General features: G+C 43.1%; 1 protein-coding gene across 3 annotated transcripts in view; it reads left to right on the top strand.

Moving 5' to 3' along the window:
- Positions 1–14,619, top strand: part of klf12b (Kruppel like factor 12b) — a 39,167-nt gene that overhangs the window by 13,343 nt on the left and 11,205 nt on the right. For all 3 annotated transcript variants that reach the window (XM_023430668.2, XM_023430670.2, XM_023430669.2), the window contains exons 2-4: positions 2,441–2,523; positions 9,335–9,884; positions 13,311–13,446. In XM_023430668.2, coding sequence (XP_023286436.1) covers positions 2,441–2,523; positions 9,335–9,884; positions 13,311–13,446 — 769 coding nt within the window. The remainder of the gene's footprint in view (positions 1–2,440; positions 2,524–9,334; positions 9,885–13,310; positions 13,447–14,619) is intronic.

The raw sequence follows: 14,619 nt of genomic DNA, 5'->3' as shown, positions 1-14,619 counted from the left end.
GTGGGGTGGGTGGGGGGTGTGTGAAGAGAGGGCGGGTAGGAGGGAGAAATGAGATGCCTCAACACTCCACTGCCCTCCTCTCCATCCAACTCCCCCACACACCTGGGATGGCCATTTCATTTCAGAGTGCAGCAAATGGAAAGGTGATCTTAATCTACCCTGTTTCCCTCTAATCCCCCTCCCTCTCTCCATCTCCCACACACAGAGCCTCATACCGCTGATGGACAGCACACTGCTGTTTGCCTCAGCCTGCCGCCAGCACACCAAATTTAGTGATAGAGAAGGACTGGATACACATTGGTTTATTACCTTGAACAAATTCTCTTCATTTCAAACACAATCTTTGTTCTTATTTTTAATCTTTTTCCGGCTTGTGATCCTCAAGTTCTCACTGGCGGACACGATCCTTTTCGTGGGAGCAAAAAGCAGTTGACAGTCGGCTTCAATCAAAGTATTTCGACACGAACTCCTCTATACACAGCGCCCCTCTGTTAGCTCATTACTCAGTGTTAGGTCTCCCTCACTGCTGTTAGCTGTTACAGTCACAAGTAGAGGTGCCTTGCCATTGATTTCCTATGAATAGCTTGCTGCAGGCCAGTTCATTAGGCACACCACTGGATTAACTGGACTGGAGGCACATGGGGAGAGGTTGTTGCTTTTGCATATCTTTCTGTGGAATGCTGGGAAAAATTTCAAAGGTGTTTTGACTTTTATTTTCCAGTAGGAGTAGTGTGCAATTTAACAAAGAGAACAAATAAGTTTGGATGATAGATTTTTTTGTGGCCCAAAAAAAAGAAGCTCTTTCTACAAAATGAAATTTACCTCATGGGAAAATGGGAAAATTTTAGATTTTATCTGAAGTGTTTCACTCTGATTTTTATTTATTTTTTTCTCTGAGGAAGAGAAAATGTCTCCACCAGAATGATGGTCATCTGGAGTAAAACAAACCTCACTTTCAGCCTCTCTTAGTGCACTCGTCTCTCTTCCTCTCCTCAACACATGGCTTGAGGCTGGACTGAGGCTGCAGCTCCACCCGCCCAGGCGTTACTATGGCAACGCTATCTGGGCCTACCAAGACCTGAAGCCGAAGGACATCCTGGACAACAATACAATAGCAGCACAGCCAGGGTACCTGAGGGACTTAGACCTGAGAGGCGAGATCTGGGGGGGTTGCAGACTGAGTAAATCCTCCTTCTTTCTCTGCCTCCCTCGCACACAAACACAGTCAGGATTAGCTTTTCCCAGAGAATCCAAGAGGTAGTGGAACAATACTTGGCATTTAGTGATTCTGGTGTGGCAATTTTGAATGAAATTTAGAAAGAAAAAGAAAAAAAAAAAGAGAAAAAAAAGAAATGTTTTTTGGTAACTATTTTGAGTGGATTTTCGGGTGAGTACAAAAACTTAGATGTTTGAGATCTTAGATGTTTGGTGCAGTTAGATGTTCAGGCTACCAGCTGCATAGAGAGAATACATGTCATTCATGATTGTCCGAGCTATTTTTTTTTTTAATTTTTAAAATCACGATGCCGCGGCACTGATGACTTCAAGGATTGGGCCACACTATCCAGCTGCTGGTGCCAACAGTGGAGAGTAATAGAGATGTTTAGAGTCTATTTGCCTTGCTTGCATTCCTCCATGTACTGCTGCTAAAATAATAAGAGGGAGGGTTACCTCAGGTCGGCCCCAGCTGAGGGATACGGAACATGCATTGTTGTCATTGGCTCCAACTGAGTATTCCTCTTAAAGCCACAGCACGGAGCTGAGCAGCCGGGCACTGCTGCCCACTTCACAGAGGCGCAGTGCTCAGAGACAGCACAGGGAAGGATGGACATAGAGATGTACTAAGAAGTGTGGTATTTTGTGCGTGTGTGTGTGTGTGTGTGTGTGTGTGTGTGTGTGTGTGTGTTGTATGCAAGTGCCATAATGTGGTGTTAATATTACATATATCATCATGAGTAATTATTTGTCAAATGTCAAAATTTCACTCAATTATATATATATATATATATATATATATATATTTTTTTTTAATCAGTGGTTCGAGATGAAAGTCTGTGCAGCTGCGCTGCTGCCATTGCTGTGTTGAGTAACTGCATATCAAAGCAAGTGTTTGTATTCCATTGAAGCCATAAGAGGATTTTATTCCATGTTATGAAGTGTTATTAGCTCCACAGCAGCCCACCAGGCAATTGAAAATCTTTGTTATGGAGAAGAGGGAGTCATGCTGTGCACTTTCTGAGTTTATACAGTTTGCGCTCATCTCTTGTCCTGCAGATTCTGATGGTTTTGAAACATTAATTTGTGTCTATTTAAAATGTGTTTATTTCTCAGTGGGTGCGAGCACAACATTGTAGATGTCCATGTGTGAATAGCTGAGTGTGGGACCTGCTTAGTCATGCTAAAAACACCCGTCTTACACCTCCTCTGTGTCCCTTCACAGGCAGCCTCAGAAACAGGATGTTAATGCTTGACGGAATGCCTGCAGTCCGAGTCAAAGCTGAGCCCCTGGAATCGGAACAAGGGGTAAGAGAGCAGTTGTTTTCCAGACAATTCCCTTTTTTCCTCCTGCTTTCCTTTCCTTCTTTCCTCCTCCCGGCGAAGGGGCCGATAATCACTCCCAGGCTTAAGCAAGTGAGTGAGAGAGTGAGTGAGTGTGGGGGCTAAGAGGAGTGGTCGGAGAGCATGGTAGTAAGCAGGAAGAGGAGAAGAACCGAGAAGAGGAGGAGAGCCACAGCTGGAGCAGGAATGCATTGGGGGAGTTTCGGGGAGGTGACTGGGGCCAGCGGAGAGTCTGTGCTGGCTGGGGGTGATTGTGCAGATGTAGTCACTGCTCCAGGGAGGAGGGTCACATGGGAACCTCTAAATCTTATCTATCTCTGTCTGTTCCTGCTCCTTTATGTCTCTCAGTTTCCCTTCATCTTCCCATCCTCCATCTTTCTCACAAACATACATGATTCATTTCTCTTTAGTACACGTATGCCAATACACACACACAAACACAACACACCACGGTGTACTCATTCTCTGTAAACACTATCACTGTCATTATTTTTGGGTTTATTGTTCAATTAAACAGTGTGTACTGACCATTTTGGGTATAATTGAGTTACCTCATGCAGGGTTTCATGGCCCACATACAGTATCAGCGCTCTCTGGTCCAACATACCTAGAAATAAAGTGGTCTTGTTATGGTGAAGCTGTTGCTAGGTAACCAGGGCTTTGTGTTGCTGCCACAGCTGTGTGTGCAGTGGGTGCAGGCCACTTAATATTTGTAATCATGATGAATTAGTGTTCCGTTATTATTGATTTCCATTCATAACATATCAATAATATCTTGACCCGTAATATATCACCAAGAGCACTTGGTAGGAGAAGAGCAAAGTAGTTTCTGTTGAGACAAACATTAGGCCGTGATGGATGAGAAAATTACCGACTGCTGATAACCCATCAGGTTATCTCAGGTCTTGTAGAGAATTGTTTGGCTGTGGAGGTGCTGTGTGTTGATAAGAACCAACTCTGTCTCTCCATATCTAAGGACTTGACAGGGAGGCAGCAGGTGGTTACTTTCTGGGTGTCCTGTTCTCATCTTTGGCTCCAGGGTTTGAGAGCTGAGCTCTTGCACTGCTACCTAATACCTGGGGTTTGAAGTCATTCTCCATACGTGCAGTGATGTCAGTCACAGACAGGATGTAAGCGCTGCAGCCCACACAGCTTTGAAGTGCACCGAGATCCAATCTTGCCCTAACAGACTGAGCTTCCCTTTAGATGGCAGATGCAGACAGACAGTTTAGGCTGCTGCAGAAATGTGGTCTTCATTTGGGTGGCGGGGGGCCAAGGGCTTGCTGGAAATGGTCTGCCTCGTTAGACAATTCGCCCGCAAGGGCCTGGAAAATCTGCCCCGCTAACCAGTATCCCCTAATAAAGACAATGGCATGAGGACAGAGGCAGGCAGGCAGGCGGGTCGAGCATATCTTTATATGTGTGTCAGTGTGTGTGAGTATGTGTAGGTTTGAGCGCATACGTGTGTTTGGATCTGTCAAAATGAAAGTGGGGGTGGCTTTAGTTTTCCATTTGTGCTGGCTGAGATCTGTTTGAACCTAACCCCAAAATGCAAATGCGTTTCTGTTTTTTACTTTTGTGTAACAACGTGCAGTGTTGTTTTGACCTTTCCACACAAGTGTTCCCTTTTTTTTTTACTCAGAGGATTGATCAATGTTAACAAGTTCCTTGTAACTGACATTATCCCTAACTGCGATGATTATGGTGTTACCATGGAAATGAGCCTAACACTTGTGAATAAAGAGATACATTCTTCGCAGCACATTGTACACATTCTTTTATACAGATGAAAAGTGGAAAATGCTTCCTCACATTATTTCCCAAATGGTTTGATGTTTTGATTAACCATTCAGCACAGGACATGCAATTGGTCAGAGACACCTGGAGTACAGAAAGATGAATTTTGAATTGAAGCAGATCATTACAGGTCAGATGTTAAATAAAAATGTTCCACCTTTTGAATTGTAGCTAAAAATTTGAATATAACATGACAGCTCTTTTGGATATGACCAAGTTAGCTTGATATTGCTGTTATTGGTTCAGTTTGCTAACTTAGGAGTCCTCTTGTGCTACCTTCTTTAATCAAGTCACAGTTACACATTTTAGAAGTTTATCGCATGGGTAACAGTGCATTACTACAGGATATGTTTGATGTCTTCTGCTCAACTAACTGTCAAAGTAACTGCTTTTTAGAGTTCAGTTTAAGCAACAACTTGTTGAATGTTGGTGTCTTTATTGCTTTCACCTACATTCGAAGGAGAATGCCACTTGAGGATATATTCTGCTTTTTGTTACATCGATTATACCATAACCAAAGAGGTCAGGTGCTCACAAGTACAAAAGCTAACAATATCTGTCCTTTGTAGCCATTAGCCTCAGTATAATCACATGCCACACGTAACATTTCCTCAAGCGGCTTTTATCAAACCAGGTCCTAGCAATGAATAAATCATAGATTAAAAAAAAAAAACACAGCTTAAATCTGTAGTAATCTGTATATATAGATTTAGTGGCAAGTGCAGAACTCTAGCAGCCGACACACTCCAAGGGCCCTCACTGAGGAAGCTAAGATTTCCAAAACACTGATATCAGCCTCAATGGAGCTAATGGCTTCAAAGCCTTCAGGCAGTATAGCTCCAGGCAGTCTGTGACACTCACATCCTATACACAGCATGTAAACACAGAGAGATCACATGCAAAAGCGGCTGGAGGATTGCTTGAGGCTCTGTCAAGAAAGGCTACATCATCAGTGAATGCAAGAGAAGCACAGAAGACGTTTCATATGACAAACGCACTTTGACAATTAAGTGATATTTCTTTGAACTGTTCTTAAAAGGTCGCCATTAGATGACCAGGGACAAAATCAGTTGAGAAACCTACATAGTCCAGTCAACCAACCTATCTTTGGGTTAAATCTGAAATCTTCTACAGAGGAGGGTCAGCAGTGAGTCACCCCAAGGCTGCATTACTCAGCGTCTACACAGAAAGCATTTTAACTCCATTTTTCAGTTGTGTGTCTCACATATGTCTGATGGACCAGATATGCTTCTGTTTTAATCAATCCAGCTGTCTACACAGGCTGCGTAATTATGGTAATGGCTCGCGTTTCACTTGTGCTATATGCACGTAAGAGTATTTTTACCGTCAATACTATTTTCTTCAGTTTTACACGTGTACAGTGATGGTGTATGAGATTCTGTGATATGCACTCAATAAGTGCCTGAACGCATGCTGTGTAGGTACAGACGGAGCCGTGAAGTTACTCTGCTGACACGCTGTTCACACTACGCCTCCTGTGTAGACACGTTGTTAGCTTTATGAGTGCAGAAACTCAAAAGTGGAGTGTTGTGTTAGTTCAGCCAGAGCAATAAAGTAGAGCCAGCATCAGCTGTTTGGCCATCAGCTGATGAGTAAAATCCAATCGTATTCATTCAGGTACAGTAGGGATGGGAGTTGAGAAGATTTAATTGATACCAATGCCATTATCGATTCTGCTTATTTGGCCGATTCTTCATCAATTCCTGTAATGATTTCTGATCCATTTTCTGTGTGGATTTTTGCCACAGTGTCACACCTGACACCCCAGTGCTCCCACCACAATCCTCTCTCCTTTAAAACTGCTTCCTCCATCTGTCAGTCTAAGAATGCGTAGTCCTACACGTAACAGAATGAGATATAAACATATAATATTTATGGAATTTAATATTTTCAATACAACTGTAAGATAAGTGGATACAATATTATCAATATGAAATGTAGAAAATAATGAAATATAACACAGAGCTTTGGCTCTGCTGCCTGGTAATTAGTCCAGTCTTCGACAATATGATACAATTAGTTTTGGCTATACAATGTAAACATAAGCCTATAGGCTATGGCTGCAGCTTTATTATTAATTAGCTATTCAGCTGCATCACGCCCATTCATTCATTCAAATGGCCTCCTCCAGATTTCCTCATTTCAAATATAAAACACTGTTTATGCTGTGGCTGAATAATTGATGGTTATTATTAACTGAGAGATGTGCATCCATATTGCCCAGCATGCCCAGTTAATCAACATTTAAATTCAATATTGAATCAATAGTCAGTGTCATTCCATTGCTTTCCATCCTGCATTAGTCCAGAGTTGTAATAAAACCGACCAAGAGACTATATAATTATTTTTAAAATTATGTGCACCATATATTGCCTGAACCGCTCCATACAGAGGGTGCGTTTCATTTGCTGCGCACACATATGGTCACTGGTTCATGCGCGACACGTAATCCTTTCCGAGCTGCAGTTTATAAACACTGGTGCCAGTTGGCGTTTATCAAACGCAATAAATAGTTGTATTTCGCTCTCACTTTGGTCAAGACATAAAGTCACAGAACACAGCACAGACAGACCGAGAGACGCCCCGCCCAGCTCAGTCAGAAACAGACAGAGACAGATGCACTGCAAGCTAGCACATAACGTTAGCTGCTATTATTTGCTGACATCAAACTTGGAGAGGAAAGAACAAGTTTACCTGACTGCTGTTCCCACAATTCACTCTCATGGTGCGTCTCTTTCCTCTTCCCGTGACAACGCGATAGTTCCGCTTCATCCTCTCATCAAAGTTGTAAACACTGACACCTGCATACGTAACATAACATCTAATAACCCGACAACTCTCACTAAATTAAACTGATTCCCCTGTGCCATTACCACCACCTCAAACATCTCCTATTGAAGCTTTTGCTTGACTTTACTATACATCAATCAACCACGCGACATTAAAACCGGCAACTGGTTTTAATATTGTGGCTGATTGGTGTATCTAACAACCGTGTATATATATGTTTATTAAGGTGGATTAGTTCACCCAGCAGAACCGTTATTACTCCTCCGATTCTTTGAGAGCTCCCTTAAAAAGGCAGTGTCTCTTCCGCCAAATATAACTGTATAACTGTTTGCTATAAATGGTCAATTCCTTGAGGGAAGTGTCTCTGACTGAACTGTTCTACAATGAGTTTCCATGAAGGAGGTGTGATGATTTCTACATCACAGGACAACCTAAAGGATCATCTTACCCAGTTTTCACAAAGACTGGGGTTGAGCTTATTACAGATGTGATACCTAAGGCTGCTTGTATCCTCACAAAATAGAAAAAAAGCATTAATCAATAAAATGTTTATATTGTTTTTTTCCCCCAAAGCATAATTTTATACATAAATTCCTGTAGAGACCCTACTGAAAGTATTTGGTGGGTGGTATTATGAAGCAGACCATAATGTGCTGTGAACCTTGACCTGACACCACTGACCCTGACCTGAACTCCACCGAGGTCCAGAGGTCATCAGAGGGCATATTTCAAGGGGTAGGGTTTGTTTTCAAACTGAGGAGGAGTTACACAGGGAGAAGCACTTTTTGATTCATGGGGTCGTAACATTTCCTGTAGGCTGAAAACGAGTATACAAGTCTGGAGTAAAAATAGCAGGCTACTACATAAAAGAACATGCACACACACACACACACACACACACACACACACACACACACACACGCACACACACCACTCCAAAAATTCGTAATACACCGCAGATCCACTCTCAGCCAGCATTACATAAGGGGAAAGAAATGTGAGTCTGAAAAACAAAAGTGAGGACGAGAAATCCACAGTACAGAACATTTCTCATTTCTACTGCAGCTGAGTTTTTCCTTTAACTTTAATGAGCTTTTCCTGTACGATTAGTAAGAATCCTGGATATGCTCACTCGCTGATGGCCTTAACTGTGAGTCAGCCTCTGAGAGACTCCACTGGGAGGATCAACACCGCTCGCCACACACTCTAGCACCCCTCCCACATCAAACATAGTGAGTGTAGATCAGCTACATCACATGTAACGTGTTTAATATGACATTAAAACAAAAGACTGTGATATCAAAGTGTGTCCAAAGTTTGAGAGTCAGGAGGAACAAATAGTAGCAGGGTGAGTGTCGTTTTTCTTGCTTTGTATGTTCTCCATTATCTTTTCCGAGTAAACAGGTTCCTGAAACTTGTGCAGACAGATGGAGCGGTTGTGTTACAGTCTGCTTGGTGTTAAGTGAAAGATATGTTGAGGGATACACCGAGCCACCAGCGTTGGCCTTAGGAGGCCCATCGCTGAGAGACAGAGAGAGACGGTCAGGAAATTGAGCCCATATGATGTTTTTCCACCGTCACAAAGGAGATTTAGGAGAGATACAAGAGGAGCCAAGAGAGCTGCGTTTCTGTGGGAGTGATGGAAAACAGGAGGAAAAGAGAGAGAGAGCAACCCACGCCAAGAAAAAGACAGAGAGAGAGAGAGAGAGAGAGAGAGAGAGAGTGAAAGGAGGCGAGTGTGAGAGACACTATCTTTACTTCTGTATTTCATCTGCGAATGACATCATGCTAACCATAGGGACTTCATGGGAGGAGTTGAATGCTTGAATGAACCTGAAGAAATTAACTGGTCCTTTCTGTATAATTTTCACATATACCTTTCTGACACATCTCTATCATGCAGTCTTGTTGTTTCTGAATGTGATCATTTATACAGAAACAACTGTCCTTACTTTTTGGTTAATGAGACAGTTCAGATTATTGCAGAACATTAGTGGAAATGTGAAATTTAATGCCATAAAAACATCACTTGTAAGCAAATTGTGTGACTTATTTTTTTCTTCCCTGTTGTGAGTCTCAGGTTTGTGTAATTGTAAGACATTAAAATGACAAAAGTGATCAGTGATGATCAGGAAAATCTAACATCGTTTTTTTTTTCCTCCCGCAGTCGCCTAAAGTGCGCCCTTATTCTGCGATGGACGTCCCCTTCTTCCTCAGTAGAGTTAAACCCGAACCCCCAGAAGACCTGCTCGCTCACGACCTGCACTTCCACACACAGACCGAGCCTGTCGACCTGTCAATCAACAAACCCCGCCCCTCCTCTTCATCCACCATCCCCACCACCACGACCTCATCATCATCCCCTCTCAGATCCGCCTTCTCCCCGTCTTCTCTATCGTCGTCATCCTCCTCCTCCTCCTCCTCCTCTCCATCAGTTATCACCTCAGCCTCATCGGTGCTCACACCAGGCCCTCTGGTTGCCCCTGGCGCCGGGGTGCGAGGTCAGCCGTATTTGCACATCCTGCACTCTGTGCCGCCGCCTCCTTCGAGCCCTCTGAGCCTGCAGGGAGCAGGGAAGCTGGCTAGCCATGTTCACCGCATCCCGGTTGTGGTACAGTCACTGCCCCTCATGTACACCACTGCCGTTCGATCACCCTCCAGCCTCAACAACGCCATCATGCTACCTCTGCTGGATGAGGTCAAAAGCCAGGGCAAAGGTGAGACCGCTCTCCAAATTTACTACATATTCATATGGCTGACTGTTTCTTTGGGATTTATATTAAATCTCATTTTCCGTTAGAAACACTGTAATTTCTCCAGTAATTATTGAAACACTGTTAAATCTGTAAAGGAAATGAGAATGCATTATGATTCAGTCTTTGTCCTAATGCTTCATGAATACATTAGTTTTACTTTGCATCAAAGTCTCTCAAGAAACTCTAGCCTCCAGCATTAATAGACACTTTCTCAACCTACTGAGAAATATCAATTAGAAATCTAATATCTCACAGATTATTCACTTAAATCAAAATAGTTAAATATTTTTAATCATCAGTTGTCCGCCATGACAATACCCTTCAGTAATATCCCTGCTAAGGAGTGCTGAAACACCCCAAAACTTTAACTGAGAACCTTTTACGAAGTGGAATAAAGTGAGTCCATAACAAGAGGTGACACAGACAGGTCCCGGCTGTCATTTGGCAATTTAGAAGTGGTGGTGTAGCATGAGATATCCCATTGATGAGCTGTGTATAGTGCTATATGTGTCTGTCCAGATGTCCTGTGCTGATACACCCCCTCAGGCAATAATACTTCCCCCTTTAGAGTGAAGATGAGCTTAACAGGATCCCATCTTTTTACCGACAGAGATTTGGCGTCGATGTCTTAAATAGCCTCTAGTGCAGGTAACCGCTTGTTACCTTTCCCTCTATAGAGACGCAAACATCTGAGACAGTGTGAGTATTAGACCTCTTTGGCCCAACCTAGACAGTGTTATTGGTTTTTCTCACTGGGTGTGGTTTTATTGCCAACCACAGTGAGAGAGCCTACAGTAGGTGTTTCTCTGAGCCGTACACAGGGCAACTGTTGGTTGTAAAAGAGGTTGCTCCTCGTCACTCCCTGCAGGATGGACAAACACACTTGGACTTTTAAGTCACACCCGTGCATGCACTGTACATGCAAGCAAACAAACAGATGTGTAATTAGAGCATGTGCTCAGACAGACACTTGGCTGACTGGGTGGGGTGGTCCTCAGAGATGGGCGTTTTAAGTGCTGGATGTCTGCTCCAGAGGAGAGGAGAGGAAAGAAGGAAGGACAGGAAAAACAAGACTTGCATAAGAGGGTGTGGATGGATATTGAAGATGGGTGGCACTTCCACAAACACATGCACGCACATATGCACAGCCCACCGTTCGCGGTGCCCAGCTCTGAAGGCTCCAAACACAAAGGAAAAGGGGTGAATGAGAATAAAATGTTGGGTGTGGTGGATGGTCACTTTTACTGAGACAGCAAACAGAACATTTAGCTATTACTTGAACTTAATGTGTTTTCCCACAGTCAATTAAAAACAATGTAGTGCTACAAAACATCACATTATATTTCATTTCGGATATACGTTGATTTTTCTTTTGGTCTTGCGTTATCTGGAGTTTTCCCTGTCAGGTCTCACTGTTGGTTGATGGCAGAACAAATAAGTTGTTGACATCAGGGGAGTCACACACTAAAGCCCTTTCTGCCCATGTGAAGTTGAATGTGATTATTGAAGCTCTCAACATAGATACAAGAACACTTGCATGCACACACACTTGCATGTACACACACTCATCCACTCTCCCACATGCACACGCACACACACACACACACACACACACAGGTTGGCCATCCTCTTTAAGAGAGGGCGGGTACCCTTCCTTTCACTGCTGTCTCCCTGTCTCCGGCAGGAGGTTGCCATGGAAACAGGGCTTGACTGGAAACAACAGGAGAGAAAGAAAGAAATCCGGTGCTCTGCCCACCTCTCCACCACTCCTCCTTTGTGTCCCTCGCTCAAAATACCCCTTTCCAACACACAATGCATTTCTGACTAATTACAGGTTTTCCATAGGGTAGGCGAGCTGGTGACCACTCTGCATGTCGTAGTCTGCAACAACATTTAGAGACCTTTAAAAGCAAAAGCTCCAACAGAGTCGCAGCATTATTCCCCCCCCACCTCCACTCCCTCCAAGTAATAACACCATGTCTGCTGCTAACTCTAGACCCTTATTATGGGACATTATGGCCACAGTCTCGGCTAAGAGGGCAGAGGAGGTGAAGTCCTGATGGCTTATAAAAGCACCAGGATTACAGTAGACTGGGGTGTTGCAGTACTGGAAAATACTGTATGCCTTAATATATTCAGTGTTTGTGATGATTACATCTTCAGAAAGAAGACTAGTTATTATAATATCTTACCGTGTTGTTTCTCTGTCGAGATTCATTTTGTCTTCCTTTCTATTGATTTATTATATTACTTAATCAATGTTTAATCTCACACTGTAGATTTCCAGGAACTTTTCCTTGGCAAGTAGTCAGCGGCAGGTCTTTACTTTTCTGACATTCATCTCTTGAGTTATTGAGGATGTGTGCAGCCTGTGTCTATGGAGACAGAGAGGACAGAGTGGCTGCAGGCTCTGGCAATGTTTCCAATGAGCTGTCCAGGGGAGAAGTTGTCACAACTTGTGGAACAGATGTAACTTTGTCATGTAGAGACAGGGACCCCTGCGCTCACTGGCTCAGAGGGTCATGGTTTAATAGCGTAGTGGCCAGTCAAACGTTCAGCAAAGGTAGCTTACTAATTATCAGGATGTTCTGTGAAAAAGATACAGCGGTGAATGGATGGGTTTCGACTTCTGTGTCCTCTCCAGGCCTTTTATGTAGAAGTTTGTCATTATCGTGAATATTAGTCTCTGTCAGTTGCACATGTAGGGGGACGGAGAACTCAGTGCTCCGCTGAGCCTCACTCATGCATACACATGTACTTTTAACTTCGACATATTCCGTAGAGACACACACACACACACACACACACAAACACACTCAATAAAAGATGCACAAATGTTCCCACACACTGCTCTGAGACAACAAACGCCCAAACAATGCTCCACCCAGCTCCTTATCTCTATGTTTGGAGGCTGATGAAGAATATGTGTGTGTGTGTATGCATGGGTGTGTGTGTGTGTGTATGCATGGGTGTGTCTGTGTGCATGTGTACGTGTGTGTATCTATTTGTTTGCTCTTCTGTGCATATGTAACCACTGGGTACACTGTCATGGTTGGCTGTTCTGTCCTCAAGTTCAGAATTCTGTTTGATTGATCACTACTGACTGAAAACATCAGCACTAAGGCGACCTCCTTGATACACAGATACACACAGCTATAAACACCCATACTATATATACAAATTAAATAATTACAGACCTGAATGACAAGAGCTTCTTTAAAGGACGGTTCCTTTAAAAATGAAATGACAACATAAAGTACGAAGGCGATTACCTCATTACAATTAGAAACACTTTCCAACACACACAATGTGATATGCCTTATAAGTTTCCAGGGCTGGCTCCAGTATCATGTGTCTGACTCCTGCGTCTGTGTCCCGTCCTCGCAGCACACACAGACCCCAATGGCCTGTCGCCAAGGCAGATCAAAAGTGACAGCGATGACGACGACCTGCCAAACGTGACCTTGGACAGTGTTAATGAGACCGGCTCCACTGCGTTGTCTATAGCCCGCGCCGTACAAGAGTGAGTATCATGATCTGTACGTGTGTGTGTGTGTCTGTGTGTGTTTTAAGTAGTTATTTCTGTTCAGTCTTGTCACAGGAAGGCTTTGATCCTCACGCTCCTTACTGTCCACTGTTATAGGATTGCTAGTGTTGGAGACTAACCCAAATAGTACATAGTTACATGTAGCTGTTTATTCAAATAAATACTGTACAGCACTTTGCAGTATCTCACCAACCAAATATAAACAAAAACAAAAAAATCGTGAAAAACATGGAAGGAGCATAAAATGTCACTGCTCATATTAACGTTGCGACCAGTTTAATAGATGTAAAAGTTCATTCTTTTAGAAAAACATTCTCATATCTGAGAATATGTGCAAATCTCTATTTATTTTGATGCAATCTTCTTTAACGCAGCTATTTCCACTCCAGGCTGCTGATAGTAACTTTTTCCTGTAGTCACAAGTCTTTGTCATATCTAGTGATATTTAAAGAATATTAATTCTTAATTCTATTAATTGAAAATTTAATTTTAAAGAGGAACAGACTGTTTGAGAAAGCATAAAGTGACTGCACAAAGTGAAAAAGCGTAAGGTACATTTAGCTACAGAAGAATCTAAACACCACTGTACTGAGGTCTGAAATGTTTTCCCTTACACTCTGGATGAGAGCAGTGTTTACATATGAACCTAGTGTAAGTCCCAGCATTGTGAATTTCTGTGTGCTTTTCTAACTGCTCTTCCACGTTTGGATGTGTCTGCGTGGGTGTGCATCTATATGGCTGCATATGGCTCAGACATACTTTATGCCCTGCTCGGCCTGCAGACATCACAACTCCTGTGGTGCCAGTCCATCTGTGTTGAATGAAAAGACTTCCCTCCCCAGTGAATGACAGCTTACAGTATTCCGATCAGAAGGAGGAAATCAGATGCAGAGAAACATTTGGCTCGGCCCAGCCCTTCCCCCCGCCTTGCCACACATAAACCCAGAACAGTCATAACTAGCAGCCTGGCCAGACTCAAGTTAATACCCATAGGACTTTTATTTAGACTATCTGTAAGGAAACTATTCCAGGACTCTGTGAGAATCCTGTTAATGATGTAGCAACGTTAACAAGGCTGAGGCTGACGGTAGGCCAACGCCGGCTGGCTGTGTTTTGGTGGTAACACTCCAGCTTACGGGGTTGACATTG

This window comes from Seriola lalandi, unplaced genomic scaffold, assembly GCF_002814215.2.
Source record: "Seriola lalandi dorsalis isolate HSWRI2012SDOR001 ecotype SW California unplaced genomic scaffold, Sedor1 jcf7180002054908, whole genome shotgun sequence".
NCBI classification, from domain to species: Eukaryota; Metazoa; Chordata; class Actinopteri; order Carangiformes; family Carangidae; genus Seriola; species Seriola lalandi.
The sequence above is the reverse complement of the archived record's forward strand: the minus strand, read 5'-3'. Positions and strand labels throughout refer to the sequence as shown.